Source organism: Oncorhynchus mykiss, chromosome 30 (assembly GCF_013265735.2).
Source record: "Oncorhynchus mykiss isolate Arlee chromosome 30, USDA_OmykA_1.1, whole genome shotgun sequence".
NCBI classification, from domain to species: Eukaryota; Metazoa; Chordata; class Actinopteri; order Salmoniformes; family Salmonidae; genus Oncorhynchus; species Oncorhynchus mykiss.
Window position 1 is genome coordinate 1,973,409 of NC_050570.1, and position 20,885 is coordinate 1,994,293.

Sequence of the window (20,885 nt, forward strand, 5' to 3'; positions counted from 1 at the left end):
ATCCACGTGACCGCTCACAATTCACATGAACGCACACGGACGTCATTGGTGACACGGAGGAAGATGGACGAGTACTAGGATTATCATGCATCTCTTTAGTTCAACGTGCAGCCGAATTTACGGTGCAGTTGCTGATTGGTACATCATTCATATTTTCAATGACAATATCATAATTTGGCACAATCTAGAATTCAAATTGTAAGAAACAATCCCGCTACGACCTGCTGTTGTAATTCCCTTGTGAGAAGGCAGTGTCGATGCAAAATAATGTTGTACAAAATGGCTAGAGAGGAGTTCGTAACGAGAGAGATAAATAATATGGAGAATATTAGCTTTCAATCGAGCTACGTTTGCTCCTGCTTCCCCCCATTGATGACGGGAAAGAAAGGCGAAACTGGCACCTGTCGTCATTCCTCGCACATTACGCTGATCATCATGACTATTATCATTTGTTATGCTCGTTTCAGTTATATTATTTATCCCTCCTCTATCGTATTAAAGAGATGGAGTCCAGACAGGCTACTCTAGGAAACGTTATATTTAGGCCTATAGTATAATGCTAAAATAATACGTAATTCATTGACAAGGACAGTTTGAAGGGGAGGGTGAGGGGGAACTATAGTATTACTAGAGACGTTACTTATGTAATTATTACCCCAGTATGTTCCTGGTTCCAGGGAAAGATTTGTACTGGATTACTTTTTCTAAACTGACCCATGTACTCATGTTTTTTATTTATTTGTATTAAATTGGTGGTTTTTATTCTAGGCGTGAAGAAAATTCAACATCATGTCCATAAGATAAAAGGCTACACTGAACCACGTGCTTGGCAGACAAATGTTTAGGTGTTCCATTATTATAATTTTTAAAGTGATATAATTCGATCGTAGTCATTATTTTAGCAATCCGCGTTAGACAGCAAATGACAGGAGTGGACTGTAATAATAGCCTGGTTGCTGTCTCCTTTCAGCTATCTCTTTAGGTCTATTCACTGTCTCACATTTAAAACAATTGAAGTTCATTTCGCAAATTTCCATTAGAACATTTTTTCCATTATAAAGACGTGTGATAGAGGTTGTGACTGAGTGTTTTATATTATTTTAAAAGCGGCGCTCTACTGCACCCTTGTGGTTATTATTATTGGTGCAGGTAGCCTAGTGGCTACAAGATGACAAGGTACAAATCTGTCGTTCTGAACAAGGCACTTAACCCACTGTTCCTAGGCCGTCATTGTAAATAAGAATTTGTTCTTAATAACTGACTTTCCTAGTTAAATAAAATACTGTCTAGTGGACACATTTTTTTACTACAGCATTTCATTTTGGCAGTGTTCATATTGCCATGCCATTCTCTTTCTATTCATATTTTGTATTTTAACTGTAACCTTTATTTAAATAGGGAAGTCAGTTAAGAACAAATTCATATGTACAATGACGGCCTAGGAACAGTAGGTTAAGTGCCTTGTTCAGGGGCAGAACGACAGATTTGTACCTTGTCATCTTGTAGCCACTCGGCTACCTGCCGCACCAATAATAGGAACAGAACGAGAGACTTTTACCTTGTCAGAGAGACATTGAACCACGCTCAAACTCATATACTGCCTGGATCTTAGCAACCAGGAAATGGCGGAGCGATTTCTGCATTGTGCATCTTTAAGTAGTTGAACATGTTATTACTCCAACCTTGTGAAAGTGACAAACGGACATGTTTTCAATTTCGTCAAAACAACTTTATATAGAAGGAGTGCCATTGATTTGATGGCCTGCACATGCGCAGTTCGGAGCTAGACGAACGTTAGACCCGATGACGTGTATTTACGCATGAGCTTGTGTTACGTTCATATCATAGTCGGAAATAGGAAACTCGATAGTGTCCGACTTGCTGTTTCTTTGAACCCGGCACATGAAAAACTTCAAACCGTTAGCATATTGGAAATGTCCTTGTTCCAACTAGCACATGAACCAACAAGTGTGATCGGAGATTTCTATTAGAGAAGCAGTTTCAGCCTATCTTCATTTTTTTATTTTTTTTATTTAACCTTTATTTAACCAGGTAGGCTAGTTGAGAACAAGTCCTCATTTACAACTGCGACCTGGCCAAGATAAAGCAAAGCAGTGTGACACAGACAACAACACAGAGTTACACATGGAGTAAACAATTAACAAGTCAATAACACAGTAGAGAAATAAAATAAAAGAGTCTATACACATTGTGTGCAAAGGTAGGCGAATAATTACGATTTAGCAGATTAACACTGGAGTGATAAATGATCAGATGGTCATGTACAGGTAGATATATTGGTGTGCAAAAGAGCAGAAAAGTAAATAAATAAAAACAGTATGGGGATGAGGTAGGTAAAATTGGGTGGGCTATTTACCGATGGACTATGTACAGCTGCAGCGATCGGTTAGCTGCTCAGATAGCAGATGTTTGAAGTTGGTGATTATACTGTACTGTCTTTGGTTGAACCAAATATTATGGATATACTGACAAGATAAATGTCTCTCCACCCTAACAACGGGAGTCGTCTAGCTCCCGCCTATAATTTATTTGGATTGGTGGATACATCTCATTATTGTAATCAGTGTTATGAATATTCGATAAGGGTTGATGACGTCTACCGCCTGTATTCACTGGAGAGAGAGATGCTAATGCTACTAGCCTCATATCATGAATATGCATAGCAATCTCGATACAACTCCAATACGTTTTTTTTCTTCTCAAAGTTGCCGAGATGTCACGTGTCCTACTTACATCATTACACTCGTAACAACTTCAGCATTACGAGATTTCTATTCGATAAAATAAACCTCAGGTAGCAAATGAGCAATTCATTTTTGTTGTTTGACCAAATTCGGCACTCTCATTGCCAAAAACTCCTTTCTAGGTGGACAAAGCAACGCAATAACGCCACCTGCTGGAGAGAGAGAGATATTTCACCGTGTTGGGCCTCTCTCTTCCTCTCTGACTAATGGTGTGTTGATGACAACTGGGACCACGGAAAAAATACGATTTCAAATCAAGACGTGAGTCATCAGGTCGGAAAATCGGAGCTGTAGAAAGAGGCCCAAGTTCCCATTTTTCCTATTGGCAGCTCGTTTTTTCCCAGAGTTCCCAGTTGTTTTCTTCTTCGTTGGGATTGGTTTGGCAGATTACTCCCGAGTGACTCAGTGGTCTAAGATACAGCATCTCAAGGCAAGATGCGTCACTGCAGTACCTGGTTTGAATATTTAACTAGGCAAATCAGTTAAGAACAATTTCTTATTTACAACGACCTGCGGGGACAGGGGCTGGGATTAAAAATAAATTAAATATAAATATAGGATAAAACACACATCACAACAAGACATACAGCACAACACTACACAAAGAGAGACCTAAAGACAACAACAAAGCAAGGCAGCAACACATGACAACACAGCATGACAACAACATGGTAACAACACAAATTATGGTACCAACATTATTGGGCACAGACAACAGCACAAAGGGTAAGAAGTTAGAGACAACAATACATCATGCAAAGCAGTCACAGCTGTCAGTAAGAGTGTCCATGATTGAGTCTTTGAATGAAGAGATGGAGATAAAACTGTCCAGTTTGAGTGTTTGTTCTACCACTATCAGATTAGAGCCTTAAGGGAGACTAGACATCTATCACTATCAGATTAGAGCCATAAGGGAGACTAGACATCTACCACTATCAGATTAGAGCTATAAGGGAGACTAGACATCTACCACTATCAGATTAGAGTGCCATTAGATACACTAGAAATCTAAAACCCCCCTACCACTATCAGATTAGAGCCATAAGGGAGTCTAGACATCTACCACTATCAGATTAGAGCCATAAGGGAGTCTAGACATCTACCACTATCAGATTAGAGCCATAAGGGAGTCTAGAGTTTCTACGCCATTTCCAGTCACAACTTGCAGACTTGTTTACGTGTTGCTGTGCGTTTTGTTGCCAACCTATTTTGCTACCTGACAACTTTACGGGTTTTACTTTTTAATTACCGTTTATATTTTTGTTTTTCCTCCTCAACTTTTTCACTCCGGACGCTTAATCTGGACATGGTTCTACAGGACCTCCACCAGCCAAAAAAGCTATGTAGTAACACTGCCATCCAATTGCAGTCACTGTACTCATAATTTACAGGAGAACGATCGCCTTATGGTGAGGATAGCCGTGCTGCAAGCCCAGCTTCAGACGCAATCGTTAGGAAGGGTAATTTCAGTGTAGGAAAGGGATGAAACAGCGTCTGTGCCACCAGTAAGTACAGATGGTAGTATAAATCTCGCCGCACGGTCCCCGCAGCTGGACAACTTTCTCATGGCTTCTGGAAAGAAATACTGTCGGGATGCTCAACCGGTGTCGCTCATTCAGCCAGCAGAAACTTTCAACCGGGTCTCCCCATTAAGCAACGAGTCGGAGTCAAAGGCCGAGCCGTCTCTGGTCTCTCCTCCACCCGTTACGGGGTCTGAGCCACCGAAGCCTCCCACCATTAACTCTGAAAAATTGAAAATGCATTTGACCCCATAGGGCCAAGTGTAAAGTTTGGTGGAAGAGGAATAATGGTCTTGCGCTGGAAGAAGAATTTGACTGGCCTGCAGAGACCTGACCTCAACTCCATCGAACACCTTTGGGATTAATTGGAAGGCCACCTGCGAGCCAGGCCTTATCGCCCAACATCAGTGCCCCCGACCTCACTAATGATCTTGTGGCTGAATGGAAGCAAGTTCCTGCAGCAATATTCCAGCATCTAGTGGAACGCCCTTCCCAGAAGAGTAGAGGCTGTTATAGCAGCAAAGGGGGACCAACTCCATATTATTGCCCGTGATTTTTGGAATGAGATGTTCGACGAGCAGGTGACCACATACTTTTGGTCATGTAGTGTAGCTAGCTAGCTCTTTATTCACTGACATAAAAAAGCTTGCTTAGCCTGTTTAAATGATGCTGACGTTGTAGACATGCAGCCCCACAATTAAGAGGAAATGATTGTAATCAGAAATCAGTCCGTCAATCAGCATGTTTCTCCACGATCGTATCGTTGGGTCAGCTGAGCATAGCAGCTAACTGCAATTACTTGTGACAGAAGAACAACTGCTAAATGAAAACTCATAGTAATGTAAACATTAGCACTACTTGTTACAGTAGTTTGGTAGAGCTAGGTTTTTATCGGAAGATTCAACACGAATCTTGGTTAACAGCATTGTTTCAGTCAAAGATAATTTCAGTAACTGGCTCAGCTAACGTCGAGTCGGAAATGTCCGATTTGCGGATTTGTTAAACCCGGCTCATGTTTAACTCTACCCAGTTAGCATGTCACATATTTCCGAGTTTCCTAGTTCAGACTAGCACTTGAACACAGCATAAAACAATGCAGATGAGGCATTTAGATTCTTCAAGAATCAATGGGTACATATTAATTGATAAATCCACAAAATAAATGGATGTAGCAACTGCAGACTACCCCTTTAAACTGAAAAATACATCTATTCCTTATAACCGAGAAGTCTGCCACTGTTTTAATTCACCGCGTAGAAAATAAAAAAAACACAGGTCCTACCGAGATTTGAACTCGGATCGCAGGATTCAGAGTCCTGAGTGCTAACCATTACACCATAGAACCATGTTGTACTCAGAGATATACAACGTATTAGTACGTATTACACAGTTTATTTCTCCCGTTGTCCATGATTAGCTGGGCTGTCATGAAGAAAAACAACTTTGCCATAATATATACATTTATTCAATAAATATATTTCGTTTAACATCAAAATAAAGTGAGACTTGTTATCAATACCAAAAGCTCGATCCGGAAGTGGGCGTTTTTATAGCATGTTGGATGCTATAACTCGCTTGTTAAAACGGACTAGGTTCGAGTTGCAGCAGATACCGTTTTAAAGATTGCAGAGTACCAAGCGGGATAGGACCGAGGAAGAAAAGGAAACGGTTTCAATTGGATCGAAACCTCGCCTTCATTTTTGATTCAGGATGGGGAACAGAGATGACGAGTATGACTACTTGTTCAAAGGTAAAAATCTATGCCAAATCAGACCCCAAAACGTTACCCGTCCATAAAATGTAACTTCATTATGGTTTCATACGAGCTAGCTAGTTCTAGTGGTGGTAGAGCTCGGTGCTAATCTAGTTAGCCGCTAGCTAGTTCTAGTGGTGGTAGAGCTCGGTGCTAATCTAGTTAGCCGCTAGCTAGTTCTAGTGGTGGTAGAGCTCGGTGCTAATCTAGTTAGCCGCTAGCTAGTTCTAGTGGTGGTAGAGCTCGGTGCTAATCTAGTTAGCCGCTAGCTAGTTCTAGTGGTAGTAGAGCTCGGTGCTAATCTAGTTAGCCGCTAGCTAGTACTAGTGGTAGAGCTCGGTGCTAATCTAGTTAGCCGCTAGCTAGTTCTAGTGGTGGTAGAGCTCGGTGCTAATCTAGTTAGCCGCTAGCTAGTTCTAGTGGTGGTAGAGCTCGGTGCTAATCTAGTTAGCCGCTAGCTAGTACTAGTGGTGGTAGAGTTCGGTGCTAATCTAGTTAGCCGCTAGCTAGTACTAGTGGTGGTAGTGCTCGGTGCTAATCTAGTTAGCAGCTAGCTAGTTCTAGTGGTGGTAGAGCTCGGTGCTAATCTAGTTAGCCGCTAGCTAGTACTAGTGGTGGTAGAGCTCGGTGCTAATCTCGTTAGCCGCTAGCTAGTACTAGTGGTGGTAAAGCTCGGTGTTAATCTCGTTAGCCGCTAGCTAGTACTAGTGGTGGTAGAGCTCGGTGCTAATCTAGTTAGCCGCTAGCTAGTACTAGTGGTGGTAGAGCTCGGTGCTAATATAGTTAGCCGCTTGCTAGTACTAGTGGTGGTAGAGCTCGGTGCTAATCTAGTTAGCCACTAGCTAGTACTAGTGGTGTTAGAGCTAGCTAGTACAGTACTAGTGGTGGTAGAGCTTGGTGCTAATCTAGTTAGCCACTAGCTAGTACTAGTGGTGTTAGAGCTAGCTAGTACAGTACTAGTGGTGGTAGAGCTTGGTGCTAATCTAGTTAGCCGCTAGCTAGTACTAGTGGTGGTAGAGCTCGGTGCTAATCTAGTTAGCCGCTAGCTAGTACTAGTGGAGCTCGGTGCTAATCTAGTTAGCAGCTAGCTAGTACTAGTAGTGGTAGGGCTCGGTGCTAATCTAGTTAGCCGCTAGCTAGTACTAGTGGTGGTAGAGCTCGGTGCTAATATAGTTAGCCGCTTGCTAGTACTAGTGGTGGTAGAGCTCGGTGCTAATCTAGTTAGCCACTAGCTAGTACTAGTGGTGTTAGAGCTAGCTAGTACAGTACTAGTGGTGGTAGAGCTTGGTGCTAATCTAGTTAGCCACTAGCTAGTACTAGTGGTGTTAGAGCTAGCTAGTACAGTACTAGTGGTGGTAGAGCTTGGTGCTAATCTAGTTAGCCGCTAGCTAGTACTAGTGGTGGTAGAGCTCGGTGCTAATCTAGTTAGCCGCTAGCTAGTACTAGTGGAGCTCGGTGCTAATCTAGTTAGCAGCTAGCTAGTACTAGTAGTGGTAGGGCTCGGTGCTAATCTAGTTAGCCGCTAGCTAATACTAGTGGTGGTGGAGCTCGTTGCTAATCTAGTTAGCCGCTTGCTAGTACTAGTGGTGGTAGAGCTCGGTGCTAATCTAGTTAGCCACTAGCTAGTACTAGTGGTGTTAGAGCTAGCTAGTACAGTACTAGTGGTGGTAGAGCTTGGTGCTAATCTAGTTAGCCGCTAGCTAGTACTAGTGGTGGTAGAGCTCGGTGCTAATCTAGTTAGCCGCTAGCTAGTACTAGTGGAGCTCGGTGCTAATCTAGTTAGCAGCTAGCTAGTACTAGTAGTGGTAGGGCTCGGTGCTAATCTAGTTAGCCGCTAGCTAATACTAGTGGTGGTGGAGCTCGTTGCTAATCTAGTTAGCCGCTTGCTAGTACTAGTGGTGGTAGAGCTCGGTGCTAATCTAGTTAGCCACTAGCTAGTACTAGTGGTGTTAGAGCTAGCTAGTACAGTACTAGTGGTGGTAGAGCTTGGTGCTAATCTAGTTAGCCGCTAGCTAGTACTAGTGGTGGTAGAGCTCGGTGCTAATCTAGTTAGCCGCTAGCTAGTACTAGTGGAGCTCGGTGCTAATCTAGTTAGCAGCTAGCTAGTACTAGTAGTGGTAGGGCTCGGTGCTAATCTAGTTAGCCGCTAGCTAATACTAGTGGTGGTGGAGCTCGTTGCTAATCTAGTTAGCCGCTAGATAAATTAGCTAGCTACACATTCGCTGTAAAGTTAACGTCAGCTTGATATCTTATGAACTAAAATGAGTGCGTTTGGATATGACAGTGTTATACATATATAGTAGACTATTGTCTTGATATTCCTCAATAATGCTAATATAGAGCCTCTGATCATTTTGTCTTTTAATTTTGTCGACTAGCTAGCTTGCCAAATGACCACAATTTAGTTACTGAAACCATAGCTAGTTGCTCCAGCTACCTTTTATTTTATAACGTGATGTGATGTCATTCATTTAATATCTTTTCTTACAGAAGACATGTCTACTAAATAACGCGTTATAACGGTAGCTAGATATCTACTATATCCTGCTTGTGTAAAGACCGATGCTTAAAACAACAGCAACAACAACACCATTCTCATCATGACATATGATAAAATGTGTTCTTCCCATTGTGGAGTAATTACTATGGACCATGATGGATTTTTTTCTCATTTTGTCTGTCATAGTTGAAGTGTACCTATGATGAAAATTACAGGCCTCTCTCATCTTTTTAAGTGGGAGAACTTGCACAATTGGTGGTTGACTAAATACTTTTTTGCCCCACTGTATAGAAGAAATTGATTTTTGTAATCTGATTGTGTCTGAGTGGATTAATAAAGTTGTTGTTTTATTTATTTTTAACTTAAGTTTATTTGAGTAAATACTTTCTTAACACTTTTCTTAAAACTACATTGTTGGTTTAAGGGGCTTGTAAGTAATTTGTATTCAGCATTTCATTGTAAGGTCTACCTACACCTGTTGTATTCATCATTACACTGTAAGGTCTACCTACACCTGTTGTATTCATCATTACACTGTAAGGTCTACCTACACCTGTTGTATTCGGCACATGTGAAAAATAACATTTTGATTTGATTGAATTGACTCAAACCTGTCTCTTTCTCTGTGGTGTTGATAGGAGACTCTAACCCATCTCTCTCTCTCTCTCTGGCCCAGCGGTGTTGATAGGAGACTCTAACCCATCTCTCTCTCTCTCTCTGGCCCAGTGGTGTTGATAGGAGACTCTAACCCATCTCTCTCTCTCTGGCCCAGTGGTGTTGATAGGAGACTCTAACCCATCTCTCTCTCTCTCTCTGGCCCAGTGGTGTTGATAGGAGACTCTAACCCATCTCTCTCTCTCTCTCTGGCCCAGTGGTGTTGATAGGAGACTCTAACCCATCTCTCTCTCTCTCTCTGGCCCAGTGGTGTTGATAGGAGACTCTAACCCATCTCTCTCTCTCTCTCTGGCCCAGTGGTGTTGATAGGAGACTCTAACCCATCTCTCTCTCTCTCTCTGGCCCAGTGGTGTTGATAGGAGACTCTGGTGTGGGGAAGAGTAACCTGTTGTCTCGTTTCACCCGGAATGAGTTTAACCTGGAGAGTAAGAGCACCATCGGGGTGGAGTTTGCCACCCGCAGTATCCAGGTGGATGGGAAGACCGTGAAGGCTCAGATCTGGGACACAGCTGGCCAGGAGAGATACCGGGCTATTACATCAGCGTGAGTCTCTCTGGTGGTGGTGCGCACACACACACACACACACACAAACACACACACACACACACACACACACACACACACACACACACATACATATACTAGGAATGTAATGATTCACTGATCAGTCCCTGATTGAAATGTTAGAACAAGACAGCATCGGCCCCAAACCATCCAGGTCCACGGTCCCCAGACCATCCAGGTCCACGGTCCCCAAACCATCCAGGTCCACGGTCCCCAAACCATCCAGGTCCACGGTCCCCAAACCATCCAAATGTAGCATACATCGGTCAGAAAATCTGAATACATTTTCTCGAATAGAAAATGTATTTAAACGTTACGAATCACTAATTCACTTTTTTGGGGTTGTTGCTCATACTACTTTCTACCTTCTGAAAAGACCTCATGTACTGAGACAACTGACTCTGCTTCAGTGTCAAACTAGGCCTGTAACTGTGTTGACAGTCATTGATCTACAAGTCATTTTGCATGGCCGAACATCCCCAGGCAGCAGCCTAGTCAAAACTGTGCACCACGCCCAGCTTTTCACGCTGACCAAGACGATGTAGGGGGCGTGTTCAGCTTCGCACGCTCAATATTAGGTTGTCACTTAGTCTTTATTCATTATGTTATTTGCTAGGTTATTGTTAGGTTATTGTTATCTACAGTGCCTTGCAAAAGTATTCGGCCCCCTTGAACTTTGTGACCTTTTGCCACATTTCAGGCTTCAAACATAAAGATATAAAACTGTATTTTTTTGTGACGAATCAACAACAAGTGGGACACAATCATGAAGTGGAACGACATTTATTGGATATTTCAAACTTTTTTAACAAATCAAAAACTGAAAAATTGGGCGTGCAAAATTATTCAGCCCCTTTAAGTTAATACTTTGTAGCGCCACCTTTTGCTGCGATTACAGCTGTAAGTCGCTTGGGGTATGTCTCTATCAGTTTTGCACATCGAGAGACTGAAATGTTTTCCCATTCCTCCTTGCAAAACAGCTCGAGCTCAGTGAGGTTGGATGGAGAGCATTTGTGAACAGCAGTTTTCAGTTCTTTCCACAGATTCTCGATTGGATTCAGGTCTGGACTTTGACTTGGCCATTCTAACACCTGGATATGTTTATTTTTGAACCATTCCATTGTAGATTTTGCTTTATGTTTTGGATCATTGTCTTGTTGGAAGACAAATCTCCGTCCCAGTCTCAGGTCTTTTGCAGACTCCATCAGGTTTTCTTCCAGAATGGTCCTGTATTTGGCTCCATCCACCTTCCCATCAATTTTAACCATCTTCCCTGTCCCTGCTGAAGAAAAGCAGGCCCAAACCATGATGCTGCCACCACCATGTTTGACAGTGGGGATGGTGTGTTCAGCTGTGTTGCTTTTACGCCAAACATAACGTTTTGCATTGTTGCCAAAAAGTTCAATTTTGGTTTCATCTAACCAGAGCACCTTCTTCCACATGTTTGGTGTGTCTCCCAGGTGGCTTGTGGCAAACTTTAAACAACACTTTTTATGGATATCTTTAAGAAATGGCTTTCTTCTTGCCACTCTTCCATAAAGGCCAGATTTGTGCAATATACGACTGATTGTTGTCCTATGGACAGAGTCTCCCACCTCAGCTGTAGATCTCTGCAGTTCATCCAGAGTGATCATGGGCCTCTTGGCTGCATCTCTGATCAGTCTTCTCCTTGTATGAGCTGAAAGCTTAGAGGGACGGCCAGGTCTTGGTAGATTTGCAGTGGTCTGATACTCCTTCCATTTCAATATTATCACTTGCACAGTGCTCCTTGGGATGTTTAAAGCTTGGGAAATCTTTTTGTATCCAAATCCGGCTTTAAACTTCTTCACAACAGTATCTCGGACCTGCCTGGTGTGTTCCTTGTTCTTCATGATGCTCTCTGCGCTTTTAACGGACCTCTGAGACTATCACATTGCAGGTGCATTTATGCAGAGACTTGATTACACACAGGTGGATTGTATTTATCATCATTGGATCATTCAGAGATCCTCACTGAACTTCTGGAGAGAGTTTGCTGCACTGAAAGTAAAGGGGCTGAATAATGTTGCACGCCCAATTTTTCAGTTTTTGATTTGTTAAAAAAGTTTGAAATATCCAATAAATGTCGTTCCACTTCATGATTGTGTCCCACTTGTTGTTGATTCTTCACAAAAAAAATACAGTTTTATATCTTTATGTTTGAAGCCTGAAATGTGGCAAAAGGTCGCAAAGTTCAAGGGGGCCGAATACTTTCGCAAGGCACTGTATATACATGGTGGAAAATTGATGTTTTTTCCCCAAAAATAAAAATGATCTACCAGAGACGACTCATCTGGATCTCCTGAACGGGGTTTACAATACATTTTATTTTGATTTGTTCAGGTTCGCCATCCTGCAGTAGTTTTGTGTTATGTTTAGATATACAGTTTAAAATGGATCGTTTTTATATTGAGGGTATGTATGCTCAAAGCAGTAGGAGGAACGAAACTTCAAAACGGTCAAAACCATAAGGGAGTCCAGACATTTACCATGTTATGAGGCTATACAGTATTTTACATTTACATTGTTTACAAACATTGGAGTACAACAAACGTATATTTTGTCTTCTGTTGGGGAGCAACGGTTGAACCGAGCTCATGAGACATTTATAAATTGAGTGGTAGATGCCTAGTCTCCTTTATGGCTCTAATCTGATAGTGGTAGTGGGGTGATAGATGCCTAGTCTCCCTTATGGCTCTAATCTGATAGTGTTAGTGGGGTGGTAGATGTCTAGTCTCCCTTATGGCTCTAATCTGATAGTGTTAGTGGGGTGGTAGATGTCTAGTCTCCCTTATGGCTCTAATCTGATATTGGTAGTTGGGTGATAGATGTCTAGTCTCCCTTATGGCTCTAATCTGATAGTGTTAGTGGGGTGGTAGATGTCTAGTCTCCCTTATGGCTCTAATCTGATATTGGTAGTGGGGTGATAGATGCCGTGTCTCCCTTATGGCTCTAATCTGATATTGGTAGTGGGGTGGTAGATGTCTAGTCTCCCTTATGGCTCCAATTTGATAGTGGTATTGGGGTGGTAGATGCCTAGTCTCCCTTATGGCTCTAATCTGATAGTGGTAGTTGTCTAGTCTCCCTTACGGCTCTACTTTGATAGTGGGGTGGTTGATGCCTAGTCTCCCTTATGGCTCTAATCTGGTAGAAATAGTGGGGTGGTAGATGCCTAGTATCCCTTATGGCTCTAATCTGATAGTGGTTGTGGGGTGGTAGATGCCTAGTCTACTTTATGACTCGGATCTGACATTGGTAGTGGGGTGGAAGATGCCTAGTCTCCTTTATGGCTCTAATCTGATAGTGGTAGATGCCTAGTCTCCCTTATAGCTCTAATCTGATAGTGATAGTGGGTTGGTAGATGCCTAGTCTCCCTTATAGCTCTAATCTGATAGTGGTTGATGCAGTCTCCCTTATGGCTCTAATCTGATAGTGATAGTGGGGTGGTAGATGCCTAGTCTACTTTATGGCTCTGATCTGACATTGGTAGTGGGTTGGTAGTTACCTAGTCTCCCTTATGGCTCTAATCTGATATTGGTAGTGGGGTGATAGATGCCGTGTCTCCTTTATGGCTCTAATCTGATATTGGTAGTGGGGTGGTAGATGTCTAGTCTCCCTTATGGCTCCAATTTGATAGTGGTATTGGGGTGGTAGATGCCTAGTCTCCCTTATGGCTCTAATCTGATAGTGGTAGATGTCTAGTCTCCCTTACGGCTCTACTTTGATAGTGGGGTGGTTGATGCCTAGTCTCCCTTATGGCTCTAATCTGGTAGAAATAGTGGGGTGGTAGATGCCTAGTATCCCTTATGGCTCTAATCTGATAGTGTTAGTGGGGTGGTAGATGTCTAGTCTCCCGTATGGCTCTAATCTGATATTGGTAGTGGGGTGATAGATGCCGTGTCTCCCTTATGGCTCTAATCTGATATTGGTAGTGGGGTGGTAGATGTCTAGTCTCCCTTATGGCTCCAATTTGATAGGGGTATTGGGGTGGTAGATGCCTAGTCTCCCTTATGGCTCTAATCTGATAGTGGTAGTTGTCTAGTCTCCCTTACGGCTCTACTTTGATAGTGGGGTGGTTGATGCCTAGTCTCCCTTATGGCTCTAATCTGGTAGAAATAGTGGGGTGGTAGATGCCTAGTATCCCTTATGGCTCTAATCTGATAGTGTTAGTGGGGTGGTAGATGCCTAGTCTACTTTATGACTCGGATCTGACATTGGTAGTGGGGTGGAAGATGCCTAGTCTCCTTTATGGCTCTAATCTGATAGTGGTAGATGCCTAGTCTCCCTTATAGCTCTAATCTGATAGTGATAGTGGGTTGGTAGATGCCTAGTCTCCCTTATAGCTCTAATCTGATAGTGGTTGATGCAGTCTCCCTTATGGCTCTAATCTGATAGTGATAGTGGGGTGGTAGATGCCTAGTCTACTTTATGGCTCTGATCTGACATTGGTAGTGGGTTGGTAGATGCCGTGTCTCCTTTATGGCTCTAATCTGATATTGGTAGTGGGGTGGTAGATGTCTAGTCTCCCTTATGGCTCCAATTTGATAGTGGTATTGGGGTGGTAGATGCCTAGTCTCCCTTATGGCTCTAATCTGATAGTGGTAGATGTCTAGTCTCCCTTACGGCTCTACTTTGATAGTGGGGTGGTTGATGCCTAGTCTCCCTTATGGCTCTAATCTGGTAGAAATAGTGGGGTGGTAGATGCCTAGTATCCCTTATGGCTCTAATCTGATAGTGGTTGTGGGGTGGTAGATGCCTAGTCTACTTTATGACTCGGATCTGACATTGGTAGTGGGGTGGAAGATGCCTAGTCTCCTTTATGGCTCTAATCTGATAGTGGTAGATGCCTAGTCTCCCTTATAGCTCTAATCTGATAGTGATAGTGGGTTGGTAGATGCCTAGTCTCCCTTATAGCTCTAATCTGATAGTGGTTGATGCAGTCTCCCTTATGGCTCTAATCTGATAGTGATAGTGGGGTGGTAGATGCCTAGTCTACTTTATGGCTCTGATCTGACATTGGTAGTGGGTTGGTAGTTACCTAGTCTCCCTTATGGCTCTAATCTGATAGTGATAGTGGATTGGTAGATGCATAGTCTCCCTTATGGCTCTAATCTGATAGTGTCCGTGGGGTGGTAGATGTCTAGTCTCCTTCATGGCTCTAATCTGATAGTGGTAGATGCCTAGGCTCCCTTATTGCTCTAATCCTATAGTGGTAGATGTCTAGACTCCCTTACAGCTCTAATCTGATAGTGGTAGATGTCTAGTCTTGCTTCCGGCTCGAATCTGATAGTGGAAGTGGGGTGGTAGAGGCCTAGTTTCCCTTATGGCTCTGATCTGACATTGGTAGTTGGGTGGAAGATGCCAAGTCTCCCTTATGGATCTCATCTGGTAGTGGTAGATGCTAGTCTCCTTTACGGCTCTAATCTGGTAGTGGGGTGGTAGATGCCTAGTCTCCTTTATGGCTCTAATCTGATAGTGGTAGGTGCCTAGTATCCCTTATGGCTCTAATCTGATAGTGGTTGTGGGGTGGTAGATGTCTAGTCTTTCTTATGGCTCTAATCTGAAAGTGGTTGTGGGGTGGTAGATGCCTAGTCTACTTTATGACTCGGATCTGACATTGGTAGTGGGGTGGAAGATGCCTAGTCTCCTTTATGGCTCTAATCTGATAGTGGTAGATGCCTAGTCTCCCTTATGGCTCTGATCTGACATTGGTAGTGGGTTGGTAGTTGCCTAGTCTCCCTTATGGCTCTAATCTGATAGTGATAGTGGATTGGTAGATGCCTAGTCTCCCTTATGGCTCTAATCTGATAGTGATAGTGGATTGGTAGATGCCTAGTCTCCCTTATGGCTCTAATCTGATATTGGTAGATGCCTAGTCTCCCTTATGGCTCTAATCTGATAGTGGTAGATGCCTAGTCTCCCTTATGGCTCTAATCTGATAGTGTCCGTGGGGTGGTAGATGTCTAGTCTCCTTCATGGCTCTAATCTGATAGTGGTAGATGCCTAGGCTCCCTTATTGCTCTAATCCTATAGTGGTAGATGTCTAGACTCCCTTATGGCTCTAATCTGATAGTGGTAGATGTCTAGTCTCGCTTCCGGCACGAATCTGATAGTGGAAGTGGGGTGGTAGAGGCCTAGTTTCCCTTATGGCTCTGATCTGACATTGGTAGTTGGGTGGAAGATGCCTAGTCTCCCTTATGGATCTAATCTGATAGTGGAAGTGGAGTGCGGTGGTTGATGTCTAGGCTCCCTTATGGATCTAATCTGATAGTGGAAGTGGAGTGCGGTGGTTGATGTCTAGGCTCCCTTACGGCTCTAATCTGATAGTGGTAGATGTCTAGTCTCCCTTGCCGATCTAATCTGATAGTGTTAGTGGGGTGGTAGATGTCTAGTCTCCCTTATGGCTCCAATTTGATAGTGGTATTGGGGTGGTAGATGCCTAGTCTCCCTTATGGCTCTAATCTGATAGTGGTAGTTGTCTAGTCTCCCTTACGGCTCTACTTTGATAGTGGGGTGGTTGATGCCTAGTCTCCCTTATGGCTCTAATCTGGTAGAAATAGTGGGGTGGTAGATGCCTAGTATCCCTTATGGCTCTAATCTGATAGTGGTTGTGGGGTGGTAGATGCCTAGTCTACTTTATGACTCGGATCTGACATTGGTAGTGGGGTGGAAGATGCCTAGTCTCCTTTATGGCTCTAATCTGATAGTGGTAGATGCCTAGTCTCCCTTATAGCTCTAATCTGATAGTGATAGTGGGTTGGTAGATGCCTAGTCTCCCTTATAGCTCTAATCTGATAGTGGTTGATGCAGTCTCCCTTATGGCTCTAATCTGATAGTGATAGTGGGGTGGTAGATGCCTAGTCTACTTTATGGCTCTGATCTGACATTGGTAGTGGGTTGGTAGATGCCGTGTCTCCTTTATGGCTCTAATCTGATATTGGTAGTGGGGTGGTAGATGTCTAGTCTCCCTTATGGCTCCAATTTGATAGTGGTATTGGGGTGGTAGATGCCTAGTCTCCCTTATGGCTCTAATCTGATAGTGGTAGATGTCTAGTCTCCCTTACGGCTCTACTTTGATAGTGGGGTGGTTGATGCCTAGTCTCCCTTATGGCTCTAATCTGGTAGAAATAGTGGGGTGGTAGATGCCTAGTATCCCTTATGGCTCTAATCTGATAGTGGTTGTGGGGTGGTAGATGCCTAGTCTACTTTATGACTCGGATCTGACATTGGTAGTGGGGTGGAAGATGCCTAGTCTCCTTTATGGCTCTAATCTGATAGTGGTAGATGCCTAGTCTCCCTTATAGCTCTAATCTGATAGTGATAGTGGGTTGGTAGATGCCTAGTCTCCCTTATAGCTCTAATCTGATAGTGGTTGATGCAGTCTCCCTTATGGCTCTAATCTGATAGTGTTAGTGGGGTGGTAGATGTCTAGTCTCCCTTATGGCTCTAATCTGATATTGGTAGTGGGGTGATAGATGCCTAGTCTCCCTTATGGCTCTAATCTGATAGTGTTAGTGGGGTGGTAGATGTCTAGTCTCCCTTATGGCTCTAATCTGATAGTGTTAGTGGGGTGGTAGATGTCTAGTCTCCCTTATGGCTCTAATCTGATAGTGTTAGTGGGGTGGTAGATGTCTAGTCTCCCTTATGGCTCTAATCTGATATTGGTAGTGGGGTGATAGATGCCTAGTCTCCCTTATGGCTCTAATCTGATAGTGTTAGTGGGGTGGTAGATGTCTAGTCTCCCTTATGGCTCTAATCTGATAGTGTTAGTGGGGTGGTAGATGTCTAGTCTCCCTTATGGCTCTAATCTGATATTGGTAGTTGGGTGATAGATGTCTAGTCTCCCTTATGGCTCTAATCTGATAGTGTTAGTGGGGTGGTAGATGTCTAGTCTCCCTTATGGCTCTAATCTGATATTGGTAGTGGGGTGATAGATGCCGTGTCTCCCTTATGGCTCTAATCTGATATTGGTAGTGGGGTGGTAGATGTCTAGTCTCCCTTATGGCTCCAATTTGATAGTGGTATTGGGGTGGTAGATGCCTAGTCTCCCTTATGGCTCTAATCTGATAGTGGTAGTTGTCTAGTCTCCCTTACGGCTCTACTTTGATAGTGGGGTGGTTGATGCCTAGTCTCCCTTATGGCTCTAATCTGGTAGAAATAGTGGGGTGGTAGATGCCTAGTATCCCTTATGGCTCTAATCTGATAGTGGTTGTGGGGTGGTAGATGCCTAGTCTACTTTATGACTCGGATCTGACATTGGTAGTGGGGTGGAAGATGCCTAGTCTCCTTTATGGCTCTAATCTGATAGTGGTAGATGCCTAGTCTCCCTTATAGCTCTAATCTGATAGTGATAGTGGGTTGGTAGATGCCTAGTCTCCCTTATAGCTCTAATCTGATAGTGGTTGATGCAGTCTCCCTTATGGCTCTAATCTGATAGTGATAGTGGGGTGGTAGATGCCTAGTCTACTTTATGGCTCTGATCTGACATTGGTAGTGGGTTGGTAGTTACCTAGTCTCCCTTATGGCTCTAATCTGATATTGGTAGTGGGGTGATAGATGCCGTGTCTCCTTTATGGCTCTAATCTGATATTGGTAGTGGGGTGGTAGATGTCTAGTCTCCCTTATGGCTCCAATTTGATAGTGGTATTGGGGTGGTAGATGCCTAGTCTCCCTTATGGCTCTAATCTGATAGTGGTAGATGTCTAGTCTCCCTTACGGCTCTACTTTGATAGTGGGGTGGTTGATGCCTAGTCTCCCTTATGGCTCTAATCTGGTAGAAATAGTGGGGTGGTAGATGCCTAGTATCCCTTATGGCTCTAATCTGATAGTGTTAGTGGGGTGGTAGATGTCTAGTCTCCCGTATGGCTCTAATCTGATATTGGTAGTGGGGTGATAGATGCCGTGTCTCCCTTATGGCTCTAATCTGATATTGGTAGTGGGGTGGTAGATGTCTAGTCTCCCTTATGGCTCCAATTTGATAGGGGTATTGGGGTGGTAGATGCCTAGTCTCCCTTATGGCTCTAATCTGATAGTGGTAGTTGTCTAGTCTCCCTTACGGCTCTACTTTGATAGTGGGGTGGTTGATGCCTAGTCTCCCTTATGGCTCTAATCTGGTAGAAATAGTGGGGTGGTAGATGCCTAGTATCCCTTATGGCTCTAATCTGATAGTGGTTGTGGGGTGGTAGATGCCTAGTCTACTTTATGACTCGGATCTGACATTGGTAGTGGGGTGGAAGATGCCTAGTCTCCTTTATGGCTCTAATCTGATAGTGGTAGATGCCTAGTCTCCCTTATAGCTCTAATCTGATAGTGATAGTGGGTTGGTAGATGCCTAGTCTCCCTTATAGCTCTAATCTGATAGTGGTTGATGCAGTCTCCCTTATGGCTCTAATCTGATAGTGATAGTGGGGTGGTAGATGCCTAGTCTACTTTATGGCTCTGATCTGACATTGGTAGTGGGTTGGTAGATGCCGTGTCTCCTTTATGGCTCTAATCTGATATTGGTAGTGGGGTGGTAGATGTCTAGTCTCCCTTATGGCTCCAATTTGATAGTGGTATTGGGGTGGTAGATGCCTAGTCTCCCTTATGGCTCTAATCTGATAGTGGTAGATGTCTAGTCTCCCTTACGGCTCTACTTTGATAGTGGGGTGGTTGATGCCTAGTCTCCCTTATGGCTCTAATCTGGTAGAAATAGTGGGGTGGTAGATGCCTAGTATCCCTTATGGCTCTAATCTGATAGTGGTTGTGGGGTGGTAGATGCCTAGTCTACTTTATGACTCGGATCTGACATTGGTAGTGGGGTGGAAGATGCCTAGTCTCCTTTATGGCTCTAATCTGATAGTGGTAGATGCCTAGTCTCCCTTATAGCTCTAATCTGATAGTGATAGTGGGTTGGTAGATGCCTAGTCTCCCTTATAGCTCTAATCTGATAGTGGTTGATGCAGTCTCCCTTATGGCTCTAATCTGATAGTGATAGTGGGGTGGTAGATGCCTAGTCTACTTTATGGCTCTGATCTGACATTGGTAGTGGGTTGGTAGTTACCTAGTCTCCCTTATGGCTCTAATCTGATAGTGATAGTGGATTGGTAGATGCATAGTCTCCCTTATGGCTCTAATCTGATAGTGTCCGTGGGGTGGTAGATGTCTAGTCTCCTTCATGGCTCTAATCTGATAGTGGTAGATGCCTAGGCTCCCTTATTGCTCTAATCCTATAGTGGTAGATGTCTAGACTCCCTTATAGCTCTAATCTGATAGTGGTTGATGCAGTCTCCCTTATGGCTCTAATCTGATAGTGATAGTGGGGTGGTAGATGCCTAGTCTACTTTATGGCTCTGATCTGACATTGGTAGTGGGTTGGTAGATGCCGTGTCTCCTTTATGGCTCTAATCTGATATTGGTAGTGGGGTGGTAGATGTCTAGTCTCCCTTATGGCTCCAATTTGATAGTGGTATTGGGGTGGTAGATGCCTAGTCTCCCTTATGGCTCTAATCTGATAGTGGTAGATGTCTAGTCTCCCTTACGGCTCTACTTTGATAGTGGGGTGGTTGATGCCTAGTCTCCCTTATGGCTCTAATCTGGTAGAAATAGTGGGGTGGTAGATGCCTAGTATCCCTTATGGCTCTAATCTGATAGTGGTTGTGGGGTGGTAGATGCCTAGTCTACTTTATGACTCGGATCTGACATTGGTAGTGGGGTGGAAGATGCCTAGTCTCCTTTATGGCTCTAATCTGATAGTGGTAGATGCCTAGTCTCCCTTATAGCTCTAATCTGATAGTGATAGTGGGTTGGTAGATGCCTAGTCTCCCTTATAGCTCTAATCTGATAGTGGTTGATGCAGTCTCCCTTATGGCTCTAATCTGATAGTGTTAGTGGGGTGGTAGATGTCTAGTCTCCCTTATGGCTCTAATCTGATATTGGTAGTGGGGTGATAGATGCCTAGTCTCCCTTATGGCTCTAATCTGATAGTGTTAGTGGGGTGGTAGATGTCTAGTCTCCCTTATGGCTCTAATCTGATAGTGTTAGTGGGGTGGTAGATGTCTAGTCTCCCTTATGGCTCTAATCTGATAGTGTTAGTGGGGTGGTAGATGTCT

General features: G+C 43.6%; 1 protein-coding gene and 1 non-coding gene across 2 annotated transcripts in view; one reads left to right on the forward strand and one right to left on the reverse strand.

Annotated features, from left to right (window-relative positions):
- Positions 1-5,558: 5,558 nt before the first annotated feature.
- Positions 5,559-5,630, reverse strand: trnaq-cug. Its single transcript has one exon. It is a non-coding gene; the product is annotated as a tRNA-Gln (tRNA).
- Positions 5,631-5,826: 196 nt separating this feature from the next.
- The window catches only part of LOC118945831 (ras-related protein Rab-11A-like), a 29,205-nt gene continuing 14,146 nt past the window's right edge, over positions 5,827-20,885 (forward strand). Inside the window, exons 1-2 of the mRNA XM_036969491.1 lie at positions 5,827-6,035; positions 9,561-9,756. Of these exons, the coding sequence (XP_036825386.1) occupies positions 5,996-6,035; positions 9,561-9,756 (236 nt within the window). The 5' untranslated portion in view covers positions 5,827-5,995. The remainder of the gene's footprint in view (positions 6,036-9,560; positions 9,757-20,885) is intronic.